Source organism: Podarcis bocagei (assembly GCF_964188305.1).
Source record: "Podarcis bocagei genome assembly, chromosome: 16".
Taxonomy (NCBI): Eukaryota; Metazoa; Chordata; class Lepidosauria; order Squamata; family Lacertidae; genus Podarcis; species Podarcis bocagei.
In genome coordinates, this window is record NC_138142.1 from 36,463,483 (window position 1) to 36,477,937 (window position 14,455).

Genomic DNA, 14,455 nt, shown 5'->3' on the forward strand with positions numbered 1-14,455 from the left:
CTGTTGTATCATTTTACTGTTGTTAGCCGCTCTGAGCCCGGTTTCAGCTGGGGAGGGCGGGATATAAATAAATTTATTATTATTATTATTATTATTATTATTATTATTATTATTATTATTATCCATTCTTGGTTTGGCAAATTCAGAAGTGCAATCACCTTATAGCTACACAGAGGTCACGATTCGGGATGCATTGCAACGATCGTTGCAAATCTCTGTGTGTGGCCTTTCAGCTAGATGCGCTCTTCTCTATGCAAACAACATGGTGTGCTCCAGTATCTTTTTTTTTTTTTTAGTACGGATGATCATTGAATTGTAGAGTTGGAAGGGACCCTGAGAATCATCTATTCCAACCCCCTGCAATGCAGGGATATGCGGCAGTCCCATAAGGCGATCGAACCTGCAGCCTTGGCATTATCAGCACCATGTTCTAACCCAGGGGTAGTCAACCTTTTTACTCCTACCGCCCACTAATGCATCTTTCTTGATGGTAAAATTTCCTTACCGCCCACCAGAGCTCGGTGGAAGGAGGATTCAGCTTGTGCCGTCAAACCCCCTACTGCCCACCTAGAGTCCTGAAATGCCCACTAGTGAGAGGTAAGGACCAGGTTGGCAAACCCTGTTGTAACCAACTGAGCTATCTGGAACGACTCAATTGGTGTTTCCTTTGACGTTCCATTGTACGTAACGGAAATGCACGCCGTTCTCTTCGAACCAAAGGACTTTCTGTCTTTAATGCTCCTAAAGGCTTAGCTCGGGAGCATACGGGACAACAACTCCTCGCTGTTTTCCCCTCGCACCTTCTCCAGAGTGACCCTAGGAGCCCGTCCTCAGTGGCCAACTCACCTTCCTTCACTGATTGACTCCAATTGGCACAAAGGGTCGGGGCATCTTCTCAGTGGCTAAAATGCTCCCTTTTCATGCTGATTGGGCAGATATAGGACACCGAAGACAGGGACGATGTTGCAGAAATAGTAACAGGTCTTTGACACACACACACACACACACACACACACACACACACACACACACACCCCGCAACCCTGGATCCCTACTGCACTGGGCACCAGCCACAAATGGTAATAGCTGTCAGGGACTGGGCAGAGAAGAAGAGTTTGGATTTGATATCCCACTTTATCACTACCCCAAGGCGTCTCAAAGCGGCTAACATTCTCCTTTCCCTTCCTCCCCCACAACAAATACTCTGTGAGGTGAGTGGGGCTGAGAGACTTCAAAGAAGTGTGACCAGCCCAAGGTCACCCAGCAGCTGCATGTGGAGGAGCAGGGAATCGAACCCAGTTCACCAGATTATGAGTCCACTGCTCTTAACCACTGCACCACACTGGCTCCAGAGGAGGAATGGCAGAGACCGCCTCCCCATCCTGCCCCTTCCAGGGAAGAGGAAGAGGAAAGACAGTACAGATTTACAACAGGGGTTTGAGGGAGGTCGCAGCTCAGAGGCAGATGAGGGGAAAAGCTGGGGAATCACGAGAGAGCCAGAACAACACATTGTCATTAGAAAGCATCCCAGACCCTCCATCTCCTAGAATCTGGCGATCCGTAAAGGTAGGAGAGCATACAAATCAGTATGGCTAACCTGATTCAAAAACACCCACCCACTCCACTCACACACGAAAACAAAGTTCACCACAGCCAATCTCAAACAAGCAACCACACCCTAGGCCCATGGTTCTCAACCTGTGGGTCCCCAGATGTTGTTGGGCTACAACTCCCATCATCCCTGACCACTGGTCGTGCTGGCTAGGAATGATGGGAGTTGTAGTCCAACAACATCTGGGGACCCACAGGTTGAGAAACACTGCCCTAGGCCAACCCCAACCTCTCTCACCACCAAAGGAATGCAAGTGAATAGCAAACAGAACCTGCACAAGCGACGCTGACACAAAACCCCACACATACATTTAAGTAAAATAGAAACATTGCCACCTGACCCCAGCCCCACTCACCATTCCCCCCTCCACCTCTTCCTCCCTTTTTCTTCCTAATGCAACCCTACTGTCTCAACAAATGAAACTGACCTATAGAAAATATAACTTGAAAAAAGAGACATTGCACATACTTTTGTAAACCAAGAAATCAATAATAATAATAATAATAATAATAATAATAATAACAACAACAACAACAACAACAACAACAACAACAACAACAACAACAACAATAAGTAGGAGAGCAAAGAGCTCAAAAACAGAGGGCACGTAGCGGCACCCGTAGAGGAGGTTATGATGATGACGAATGATGACGTGGGAGAGACAAGGTGGTGATTCACTTGGGACGATGCCATTATCCAAGAGGCTGGATTCCAAAGCCTCTCTCTGTAAAGATTGAAATAAAAAAGGACTGTAAGAAACTTTCCCTTGTCTTTATAATTCCCGGGCAACCAGCCGGGAGCCGCTGACAGCTTCCTGACAATAGCATGGGACTGAGAGAGACCCCCAGGTACAGGAGATGCTGTGTCCCTGCTTCTCTCCATCTGGGTGGGAAAGACAGTCACTCACCTTTCCCCCCGTCTACTCAGTCCCCGCAGCACTGGGATTTTTCACCAAGATTCTCAACAACAGTGCCGTCTACGTCTTTTGGGAGCTGCCTGCCAAGCCGGGCCGAATCGAAGGCTTTAAGCTCTACCTCCGAAAGCTGCCCAGCGCCCACTACGAGGGCCCAGAGCTCTTATCCGGCATGGCCAACTCTTTCACGTTCAGCAACTTGGGTGAGTCTCCTCCTGGGCCTCCTGCGAGGGGGACTGTAGATTCAGCTCCCTGGTGTCTCCAGGATCCAGTGGTTGTGGGAAGACGCACTGCAGAGCTGCTGCTGGTCAGAGTAGACAACGCAGAACTACTGTGTTTTTCGCTGTATAGGACACTCTTTTCCCCCTCCAAAAATTAAGGGGAAATGTGTGTGCGTCCTGTGGAGTGAATGCAGGCTCCTTGGCTTCAGCGATAGCAACGCGAAGCCTCCGAAGCGCAGAGGGAGAGCTCCCCCCTTGCTCCTTGGCTTTGTGTTGCTTTCGCACTCCGGGGGCTTCAGGCGGCTATCTGCAAGCCTTCGGAGCGCAGCAGGAGTTGCACACCAATCCCTCTTGCTCTTCAGGCTTCACTTCGCTGGAGAGGCGCTGCACAGTTTTCCCTCTCTGCGCAGCGCCCTTTCAGTGAAGCGGGAGGAGAAATGGAAGGGGCTCAGTTTCTCCTGCCACTTCGCTGAAGGGGCGCTGAGCAGAGAGGGGGAGATTTTTTCCCCCTCTGTTCTCCCCCTCCTATGGTCCGGTGTGTCCTATAGAGCGAAAAATACGGTACGTGGACTAATAGTCTGTTCTGGTCTGAGGCAGATTCCTTGCCACATGACGGAGAAATTGCCCCCTACCCCTCAGCTTCCCCCGCTAGCTAGCCCTCAGATTCTCCATCAATGCTGCCCCCTAGTGTTGGCTTCCGTAAACCTGACCTCCACTCCCCTCGCCTTTCCAAACTCTCTCCCACAGAACCATCTGCCATGTACGAGATCAAACTCCAGGCATTCAACGGGAATGGCGATGGGAACAGCAGTGTGCGGTTTGTCTCCCTCAAGGAGAACTCTGAGAGGCTAGGTAAGGACCAGAAACACACACACACACACACACACACACACACACACACACACACACACACATGCTTCTGCGATGGGGGATAAATTCAATTCTGTTCGCATTTAAAGGCAAATGTACCTAATTTACATTTACTGAAACAATTCACAAACTGGAATGGGGCCATCCTTCAAAATTCATACTTCTCTACAAAAACGCATATACTAGTGAAAATAACAGAAAAAGTGCATAAGTCCACAAGGAAAAACTGCTTTACAAAAATGTTGATACAGTAATTAGGCGAAATTACAAAGGAGTGTCTATTGGGAGAAATTCGCACTAAAATGAATTTTCATTAATGAATTTTCATGAGGATTCTTCTAAACACAGACTTATACACACTAGAGTGGCCAAAATTGTGGAAACTTTTGGGATTTCCTAGGTCTGATGTCTCATAACATCAGTCTTTTGTCAGTTTTAAGCAAATCCGCCCCTTCTGGCTATTTAACTGTAACTTTAGGTAGAACAATTCAATCCAGTTTATTGTGTTTTATCTTCTGCATTACATTATCTTTCTATCGATACATGGTATTTATGCTATTGTTTTATGGTGTTGTTCTAAAAAAGACTGGTGTTTCGAACCACCAAAACTTATAATTGCAACATTTCCTAAAGGTTTCCACAATTTTGGCCTCTAGTGTATATATACATAAACATACGGATGTGATAAATTCATGTGAACAGAACTGAATCTTTGGAAAAACAAGAAATGAAGAGAAACAGAAACCCTCTTGCTTCTCCATCTCTGCGACCTCCATCCCCTAACGACTGTGCTTTGTCCCACAGATGCCAACTCAATGTGCCAGTGTGGGCAGGACGGGGAGAGCTCCCTTGCTGGCATCGTGGTTGGCGTCCACATTGGCATGGCGTGCATTATATTCTGTGTCCTCTTCCTTATGTTCGGCTACCGCAAGAGGTGAGGATGTGGAGGCTGATCTGTACGAACCACTTGGACCTCCCAGCATTCCCTAATTTTCCTAGACACCCAAATATAGCAGAGGGGTTTTTTTGGGGGGGGAGGACCTTATCCACCCAAAGGGCCCCATTCCCACATGCACAATCTTCCGAGGGGTACACCACCTCTTTTAACTTTAAGAGATGATGTTATGCTATTATACCATGATATCCTAGTTTAAAATGTATTACAGTCTGTCAGAGCTGCTTCAAGATCCTAGCTCACAGAGGATCACGCTAGCCAGCGGTCATTAAGTAAAAGTCTTTATTGAATTACAGTTTCCATTCTCACGCTGCTGTCTGCAACTCTACGTCTACTAGCTAGATCGGCGAGGCTCCGTCTGAGTCTCCGCCCCGTGCGCACCAACTTAATATCCTAGCCTTGCTCCACCTTTTCCTCCTGACTGTCCTCCTCTGGGTCCCTCTACCCCCCGGGGCTTCTTCCTTCCGGGATTCTTCTGACGCTGACCCGGACCCTCCTGCCTCCTTGCGCCGGGCTTTAGGACCCGGTTCCCTTTCGGGGCTGCTCACTGCGCCGCCTTCCTCTGCATTTGAACTTGGCGCGCGCGCCCAACCTTCCACTTTCCTCTTAACCGTTTCCTCGCTCCCCGATGGAGGTGTGGCCACTCCTGACTCATGCCCTCCCTCCTGTGGTGAGCTGCCAGCGCTTCCCTCCTGGCTCCTTTCCTCTTCCCTGCTTCCTGGCGGTGACGCTGGTCCCGATTTCCAGCTGCTCCCCCCTGAGTCTCCTCTGGCTCTATCTTCCTGGGGTGCCTCCCTAGACTCCCCCCTTGCCCTGGCCACTGGTGCTCCTTTCTGTGAATCCTCTGATTCACTGGAAAGACTGGGAGATCTCGGGTCGTCGTCATCACTCATCCTTTCCTCTGTCTCCTCCCCTTCGCTCTCTGTTTCCTCCCTTGCCCGTGCCTCTGCACCTAAACCCCTGACATCCATCCCCCCCTCGAAGCCCCCCAGTCCCCCCTCCCCTCCTTCCGGTGCTGGAGCTGGGGGCTGCTGTTGCAAAGGGACGAACGTCGGATATCGGTCGCTTCCCGTGGCAGGCCTCCAGCGGAACTCTTCCAGGTCTTCCTCTCTGCTCTCGTTGACGACGGTCACCTCCTCTTCCATCTCTGTGCCGCCGTGCTCGAAACCAGGGTCGTCCCCGAAAATGTCCATGTCCGTCTCTCCCGCACTTCCTCCAGGCGGCGTTGCTCGGCCGGAACAGTCCAGCCACTTCCTGCGGAACTGCTCCTCCGGCCTATCGTCCCACCAATACGAGGGTTCTGAGACCGATCCCGAGGGTGACCCCTCCGGGGAACGGACGTCTCGTGTTGGTTCTTCGTCCGAGTCGAACCCCCTGAACGTGCTGTCCGAAAGCGTGGGCGTGAAAAGCCAGTCGTCGAAAAAGTCTGCTGGCATAGGTCTATGTGGGAAGAGGGCATGAAACTCGTCTTTGAGCAGAGGTTCGTCTAAAGCGTAGCCCGGCACCCAGCTGTTCGCACTAGCCGAGGTGCCCTCCCTGGCGAGAAAGTATTCTACTCCCTCTTCCCCCCATCTGGAGTCCAAAATCTCCGTGACTTCGTTGATGCGCTCCTCCTGTGCCACTCCCGCGTGCCCCGTTCCTTCTCTGAGCGGACTCGGCGCCGTTCCGGGTTCCTGGAACCTGTGCGGTGCCTTGTAAGGAGTGAGCACCGATCTGTGGAACACCGGATGCATTCTGGAACCCTCCGGAAGCGCCAGCCTGAAAGCCACCGGGTTGACCTGCTCTTCGACTTGGTAGGGCCCCAGTTGTTTATGCCCTAGTTTCTTCTTGGCCAACGACCTGGCCGGCACTGCGTGGGCTGCTAACCAGACCCAGTCTCCCACGTGGAGCTCTTCGCCAACCCTTCTGTGTTTGTCCGCTTGTACCTTGTATGCGTGTTTAGCCAGCTCCAGGTGGCGCCGCAGCTGATCGTGGACTTCCTGCAGCTCCGACGCGAACGCATCTGCTGACTGCGGCTCCCCTTTCATTCCAGGCCACCAGAAATCCCTGGCTACTAATTCCACCGTCTTCTCCTTGCCAAAGTGCCCGGCCGTGGGTGCGTCGTGCAGCTGCTGTAGCACCTTGGCTCGAAGTTCGTCACCCGGCACGTAGATGGCCCCTTTACGGATGAGCAAGCCATCTCGTAGCTGGAAACCGTCGGCCGCTGCCTTGCCCCCTCGCACCTCTGCCATCTTCGTTCGTGCGAAGGAGTCCCCCTGCAACGCTCGCCGCACCGCCTCTAGGTCCACGGTCGCCGCGGCGCACGCCCACACTGTCGGTGCAAAGATGTGCATGGCGGCCGCTGGTGTTGCGTCCTCCAGATACTGTGGCTTGCGGGAGAGAGCGTCTGCCATGATGTTGGTGTCCCCCGGGACATACTCTATTCGGAAGTCGAAGTCCGCAAAGAACTCAGCCCAACGTATCTGCCTCTGGTTCAGGAACTGTGCCGTGCGCCAGTGTTCCAGATTCTTGTGGTCCGTGCAAACCTGCACCGTGTGCTTGGCGCCGATCAGAAAGTGCCGCCACGCCTTGAACGCTGCATGAATGGCCAGCAACTCCCTGTCCCATATGGTGTAGTTCTGCTCGGACTTGCTGAGCTTCCTGGAGTAAAACGCTCCCGGCCGCCACACGCCCTGCGGGTCCTTCTGCAGCAGGACCGCCCCCACTGCTCTGTCCGAAGCGTCTGTCTCCACCCTCATCGGCATGCTGGGGTTGACATGAAGCAGCTGCTCTTCCGACGCGAAGAGACGCTTGAGGGCCTGAAAGGACTGCTCCGCCTGCTCTGTCCAGATGAACTTCTTCTTCTTGGAGCTAAGGGTGTCAGTGATGGCCGCCGTCTGCATCGCGAAGCCCTTGATAAACTTGCGATAGAAGTTCGCAAAGCCGACAAACCGTTGGACCTCCTTCCGGTTGCGTGGGCTCTTCCAATCCAACACCGCTCGAACCTTGGCGCTGTCCATGGCGAGCCCCTTGGCAGACAGCTTGTAGCCCAGAAAATCCACCTCCGGCACGTCAAATTGGCACTTCTCCAGCTTGGCGTAGAGCCTGTGTTGCTTTAGCCTGCCCAGCACTTCCTTGACGTGCTTGTCATGTTCTTGCTGCGACTCCGAAAAGATCAGGATGTCATCCAAGAAACAGACGCACGTCTTGTAGAGAAGTCCCGCCAACACGTGATGCATAAATGCTTGAAAAACGTGAGCGCCATTTTGCAGTCCAAAAGGCATAACTCTGTATTCGTAGGTACCCAGTGGCGTGAACATGGCTGTCTTCCACTCATCACCTTCCCGCATGCGAATGAGGTTGTACGCCCCCCGCAGGTCCAACTTGGTGAACACCTTTCCCTTCCGTACCTTCGCCAGGAGGTCGTCGATGCGGGGCATGGGGAAGTCCGACGGCTTGGTCACACTGTTCAAAATCCTGTAATCCACTACGAGTCTTTTTTGGGGCGTGTCTCGCTTCTTAACAAAGAATACAGGACTGCCCCCCACTGCCTTAGACTCCCGGATGAAACCGCGCTCCAAATTATGATCGATGAAGTCTTTGAGTTCCTGCAGTTCGTCCTCAGACATGGAATACAGCCTCCCTTTAGGCAGCGCCGCCCCCGGCAGCAGGTCAATTTTGCAGTCATATGGTCTGTGAGGGGGTAGCCTGTCCGCCTCCTTCTCGCAGAAAACTTCCAGAAATTCTGCGTACTTGTGGGGAATCGCTTGCAGCGTGCCTAGCAGCAGCTGTGACTCCTCTTCCTCTCCTTCCTGCCTGGGTACGATGCAGTGTTCAGCACAAAAGGAAGAGCCGAAGACCAGCTGCCTCTGGAACCAAGCCATCGTTGGGCTGTGCTTGTCCAGCCAACTCATACCCAATACAATGGGCGTGTCAGACAGTTGAGTGACGTTGAAGCTGATGACTTCCCTGTGATTCCCAAGTCGCATCACCATTGGTGGCGTCTGCTTCACCACTTGCCCCCCTAGCAGCTCCCTGCCATCCACCGTGACAACCTGCAGGGGCAGTGTGGCCGGCAGCAACTGCACAGCGTGCCTGTCGACAAATTCCTGCCCTATAAAGTCCGCGTTGCTGCCGGAGTCGATGGTGATTGGCACGTCCATGGTGATTCCATTGGGCAGCTGGAGAGATGCTGTGAGCCTCACTACTGGTTTGGGCGGGAGGGGGTTCACTGGCTGTAAAATTTCTGGGGACTGCGTCACTAACACGTCTGGCTGGGCCCCAGTGCCTCTTCCTCCAGCCAGACATCGTCGTTTCCCTGCTGTGGTCCTCCCTGCTGCGTTGCTGCAGTCACCATTGCTGAGGCTGCAGTAAGCTTGTGGGGCCTCTGGGGACACTCTTTCGCCATATGCCCTGGCTGCTCACAGACGTAACACTTCCTGGTCCCTCTAGGAGGCTTCGCCTTCACTGCTGCCGGTGCTAGGGCTCTGGTTGCTGACTGAGCCCTTGCACCTCCAACCTCCATAGGTTCGGCTCCTCCTCCTGGCGGAGGCGTGGATTGCGTTCGCGCTGCTTCTCTGGGAAAGAAGGAGGGGCCCCCGGCTGGTTCGCGCCCTCCACGTCCTTCGTCCTTGCTCCACGGACGTCCTTCCAGCCTCACCCCCACAGCCAGCGCCCTCTGAACGACCTCCTGAGTGGTTCGGGGTCTCTCCCCCCTCGCTATCTCATCTTTAATCGAGTTGTGCAGTCCCTCCCAAAAGAGGTCTCTTACAGGAGCCGAATCTCTGTCCCATTCCAGGGCGCTGACCAAGGCGAAAAAGCGGGCATGATACTGTCTGACGCTGGCCCTCCCTTGTCTCAGCCCATGCACCTCCTTCCGTGCAAGATCAATGTCAATACTTGATAAGAAACACCCATCCATCGCTTTAATAAAGGCATCCGCATTCTGGAGCGCCGGATCGTTATCTCTCCATAAATTGCGCAACCATGCTTTCGCCTCCCCATGCAGATGGGACATGATGAACCCCACTCTCTCCTGTTCATCTCTAAAGTCTTTATGCAACAGTTGCAGTGCGCACAGTACGTCGGCTCTAAAGTTGGGATACTGTTGCAGGTTCCCATCGAAGTGAGAGAGCAGCCCGCCTGTCCGTCTCGCCAACCCAATTCCCTCCTGCCGGGGTGGTTGCTTTGCCAGTACGTCTAACCTGACCTGGAGATCCCTGCAGGCGGCAGCTGCCTCGTCCTCTCTCTTCCTGGATGCGAGAACCTCGGCGTTCAGTTGTGCCACTGCTTTTCTGAGGTCCTCTATCTGCTGCTCAGCCGTCATGTCTCCTGCCGTTCGTGAGCTCGCTAGTGGGCGCCTGTTTCTCTCCTCTCCTCGAGGCTGCAGATGCCCACAATGTAGAGACGGAGCCTACTGTCAGAGCTGCTTCAAGATCCTAGCTCACAGAGGATCACGCTAGCCAGCGGTCATTAAGTAAAAGTCTTTATTGAATTACAGTTTCCATTCTCACGCTGCTGTCTGCAACTCTACGTCTACTAGCTAGATCGGCGAGGCTCCGTCTGAGTCTCCGCCCCGTGCGCACCAACTTAATATCCTAGCCTTGCTCCACCTTTTCCTCCTGACTGTCCTCCTCTGGGTCCCTCTACCCCCCGGGGCTTCTTCCTTCCGGGATTCTTCTGACGCTGACCCGGACCCTCCTGCCTCCTTGCGCCGGGCTTTAGGACCCGGTTCCCTTTCGGGGCTGCTCACTGCGCCGCCTTCCTCTGCATTTGAACTTGGCGCGCGCGCCCAACCTTCCACTTTCCTCTTAACCGTTTCCTCGCTCCCCGATGGAGGTGTGGCCACTCCTGACTCATGCCCTCCCTCCTGTGGTGAGCTGCCAGCGCTTCCCTCCTGGCTCCTTTCCTCTTCCCTGCTTCCTGGCGGTGACGCTGGTCCCGATTTCCAGCTGCTCCCCCCTGAGTCTCCTCTGGCTCTATCTTCCTGGGGTGCCTCCCTAGACTCCCCCCTTGCCCTGGCCACTGGTGCTCCTTTCTGTGAATCCTCTGATTCACTGGAAAGACTGGGAGATCTCGGGTCGTCGTCATCACTCATCCTTTCCTCTGTCTCCTCCCCTTCGCTCTCTGTTTCCTCCCTTGCCCGTGCCTCTGCACCTAAACCCCTGACACAGTCAAACCTCGGTTCCTGAACAGCTCCGTTATGGAATGTTTCAGCTCCCGAACGATGAAAACCCGGAAGTATATGCTCCGGTTTTCAAATGTTTTTCAGAAGCCGAATGTCCAACACTGTTTCTGCTGAGTGCAGGAAGCTCTTGGAACCAATTGGAAGCTGCACCTCGGTTGTCGAACATTTCAGAAGCCGAACGGGTTTCCGGAACAGATTCTGTTCAACAACCAAGGTTTGACTGTACATTGGTACCTCTGGTTGAGAACGGGATCCGTTCCGGAGGCCCGTTCGCAACGTGAAAAGCCCGCAACCTGAAGCGCCGTATCTGTGCAGGTGTGCAGCATGATTTGGCACTTGTGCGCATGCGTGAAGCGCGATTTAGCGCTACTGTGCATGCACAAGCGGTGAAACCCGGAAGTAACCCTTTCTGGTACTTCCGGGTCACAACCTGAAAAAACGTAACATCAAGCAAACGTAGCCTGAGATATGACAGTACTAGGGGCTGTTTCCCCCTGCTCACGGATCCTGCAAAATGCAGTGTGATGCTTGCAATAATATTATATAGAAAGATAAAATATACAGGTTTAATTTTAAAATAGACTAAAAACAAAATATCATCATCATCATCACCCTGGGCAGATTTCCTAAGTACCATTTAAGAAATGTTTCAGGAAAGAACCCCTTCTCTCTACGTCTTCCCTCTACAGCCTGTTCTGTAAGAAAGGGACCCAAGAAAGCTGGACCATCCCACAGGGAACAGAACCGGTGCAGACCACCACGCGGGAGCCTCCCCGGAACCAGCGGAAGCTGGAGGGTGGGGCAAAACCCTCAGAGATGGTGGAACTGGTTACCCAGGTGAGGAGGGATGTGTGTGTGTATATGCCTGCTTTTAGCTTAGCAGCTGTCCCAGGAAGAACCAAGGTGCCCCAGGAGGAAGGGCCACAGCAGCAGCCCTGCTGATTACATGGGTGAAGATGTAAATCACTGTGATATCGCTTCAGTCAGAGTCTCCTTCAGTGAAACCCAGGAGCTGTTAATGGTGTTGAGAGTTGCTATTCCCCTCCTGGAACGACAATTCCCAGAGTGTTTTAGCAATCGATCCCTCTTCCCGGGAAACTCCGGGAGCTGAAGGCAGAGGGCCTTCTCGGTAGTGGCGCCCGCCCTGCGGAACACCCTCCCATCAGATGTCAAGGAAATAAACAACTATCTGACTTTTAGAAGACATCTGGAGGCAACCCTGTTTAGGGAAGTTTTTAGTGTTTGATGTTTTATTGTGTTTTTAATATTCTGTTGGGAGCCGCCCAGAGTGGCTGAGGAAACTCAGCCAGATGGGCGGGATATGAGTAATAATAATAATAATAATTGCTCTGGGAGGGGAATAGCAGCTGTCAGCACCATGAACGAACTACAGCTCCCAGGATTCTTCAGAATTTTCCCGAAAGTGTTATAATAGTATTTAAAAATGCAGTGTGAATAAGGCCTTAATTCCATCGTATTTTCTCTCTGGAGCTTATACTCTGAGGTCAGACGGGGACCAGGGGAGTTGGCCAGCAGGGTCTGATATATTTGCAGGGCACCCTGGGAGTGAGGAACAAAGCTTGCGGGCCAAAAGGCAGCGTCCGAAAGGACAATGCGGTTAACCTGCCTTCCTTTCTCCTCACAGAACCCCCCATCCTCCGATGGACTCACCGCCCATGACACTCCCCACTTTGAAGTGACCGTCGAGCGCTGCCCTCCTTCACAGCCCAGTGGTTAAGCCAATGCCCGGTGGGAACGGAGTAGGGGGAGGCCCCTCGACCGAGCCGGTGGCAGCTCTGTTGAGGCAGGGCCTTCCCCTGCCCCCAATTTCCCACCACCCATCCAGGATTCCAACCACAAACCTCCAAAGAATCTACCTCACCTCCGCTGGACGGCCAGCCCCATAGCGTCCGGTCCAGCCGCCACCTGAGCCCTACTCCCACCCCAGTTCTCCCGAATGATCTATTTTTGATACAAATACCAAAACTACCTCAACCTGCCAGCCACCCTCTGCCTGCTTAAATCCCACCCCCCTCTTGCCAAAAGGGAGAAGGGGTAGTGGCAGAGAGGTGGGGCGACAGGGAGCAGCTTTCCATGGCAACCGGAAGGTTCTGGAACTTGAGGCAGCCATCTTGAGGGAAAACCAGAAAGCGGGGGGAAAGAGACAACTTCTCCCTGCTCTCATTCTTGGCTGCCTCAAGAATGGATGTGGACGCTGATGTCCCCCTGCCCAAATTGTGCCGAAGCCAAACCCCCTACGAATTACCGGGGCTTTGGGGAGGTTGAGGCTCCAAAATCACTCCCTAATGAGTCATGTGGTCCATTCGGGGTGGGGCGAGGACCGTCCCTTTCTGACACCTCCCACCCACGGTGCCTGGGCGCTCGGCACCAGCATACCAAATATCGCCAAACCAAAAGTGGGAGCAGCAGCAGCGGACCCCCCCCCTCTCCCAAATATCCACCTCCGTCCTCTGTCATGAGGGGGGCAATGGGGTGGGCGGGGGGGGGGCGCTTCACCCAAAGCCTCACATTCCTTTCCCCCTTTTCCATAGCTCCTCTTGCTGCTTCCTACAGAGTGTCTTTTTTTTGATATATATATATTATATATATGACGTCTCTATCCAAATATTTTTTAAGATGATACACAAAAGTTTGCTGAACTGCTTTCCAAAGATGTAGAGCTTTAACCGTGTGTGAGGACAGAGCCTTAGCATTTGACGTTTCTCAGAAGAGGGAGGATGGCGGCCTACGAGGCGTAGGGGGCCGCTGTTAGCCCTCTGGAAACAGCCGCGGCAGCTGGGACCTCCGGCCCGACTGCCGTGGGGCTCTTCAGTTGTAAGGGGGAACGTATTTATTGACAGAACCAAAATGTCCCACCCAGATTCTGGCTGTGGGTGGACTCCATCCAAGATTTGGTTGGAGGCTCAGTGACTTAGCTCTCCAAATTACTCCCAAACCAGAATTACCTCCAGAACCTCCCTTACAGCTAAAGAGCCTCGACCGTGAGGACAACATAGTGTGTCCACCTCAGGGGACCAGACACTATGGTTACACCAGCCCCTTCCTCCTTTTCTTCTTTTCCTTCCTTTCCTGGCCTCTTTCTCTTTTCTCGGACACCAAAGCCGGCATATCAGGATGCGGTGGAAGCTTAGCTCCTTCCTCCTCAGGCGGCTTTTTTAAAAAAACGGACGGGGTTTTAACTCGAACTGGAAGCTCGGCCTTGAAGTTCCCAGCCACAAAAGTCCAGCACATCTCCCCTCTTCTCCTTTTTATTGTTTGGAGAGGACTAAGCTCAGCATTCCTTTGGCTGCCAAAGAGAAAAGAATTGCTACTCTTAATAAGTACACAAATGCTACTCCTGCTCAGAGCATACCGGTTGAAGTTAACGGGCATAACCGGTTCAGAGCCAATGGGTTTACGCTGAGTAGGGAAGTCTTAGCCTAAGCGTTAAACATTTAGGGGCAGAAACCTGGAAACTGCATGTACAGAACTTGATTGCCAATGAGTCGGTGGCTTGATTGATAACACTGAACTATCGACCAATTGGTATCAGGGTCTCTGAAAGCCAGCACACTTGACATTGTGTCTCAGACCTTGGTGGCCTCCACTCATAAACCACTGAAGCTTTCATCTTGCCTTAAAGGTAATGGGACCCCTGACCATTAGGTCCAGTCATGGCCGACTCTGGGGTTGCGGTGCTCATCTCGCTTTATTGGCC

The 14,455-nt window shown here is 52.9% G+C and overlaps 1 protein-coding gene across 1 annotated transcript in view; it reads left to right on the forward strand.

Annotated features, from left to right (window-relative positions):
• LOC308575584 (immunoglobulin superfamily DCC subclass member 3-like) overlaps positions 1–13,912 on the forward strand; it is a 37,259-nt gene extending 23,347 nt beyond the window's left edge. The window contains exons 9-13 of the mRNA XM_081174335.1: positions 2,437–2,728; positions 3,494–3,598; positions 4,421–4,550; positions 11,427–11,574; positions 12,383–13,912. Of these exons, the coding sequence (XP_081030461.1) occupies positions 2,437–2,728; positions 3,494–3,598; positions 4,421–4,550; positions 11,427–11,574; positions 12,383–12,475 (768 nt within the window). The 3' untranslated portion in view covers positions 12,476–13,912. The remainder of the gene's footprint in view (positions 1–2,436; positions 2,729–3,493; positions 3,599–4,420; positions 4,551–11,426; positions 11,575–12,382) is intronic.
• Positions 13,913–14,455: the final 543 nt, after the last annotated feature.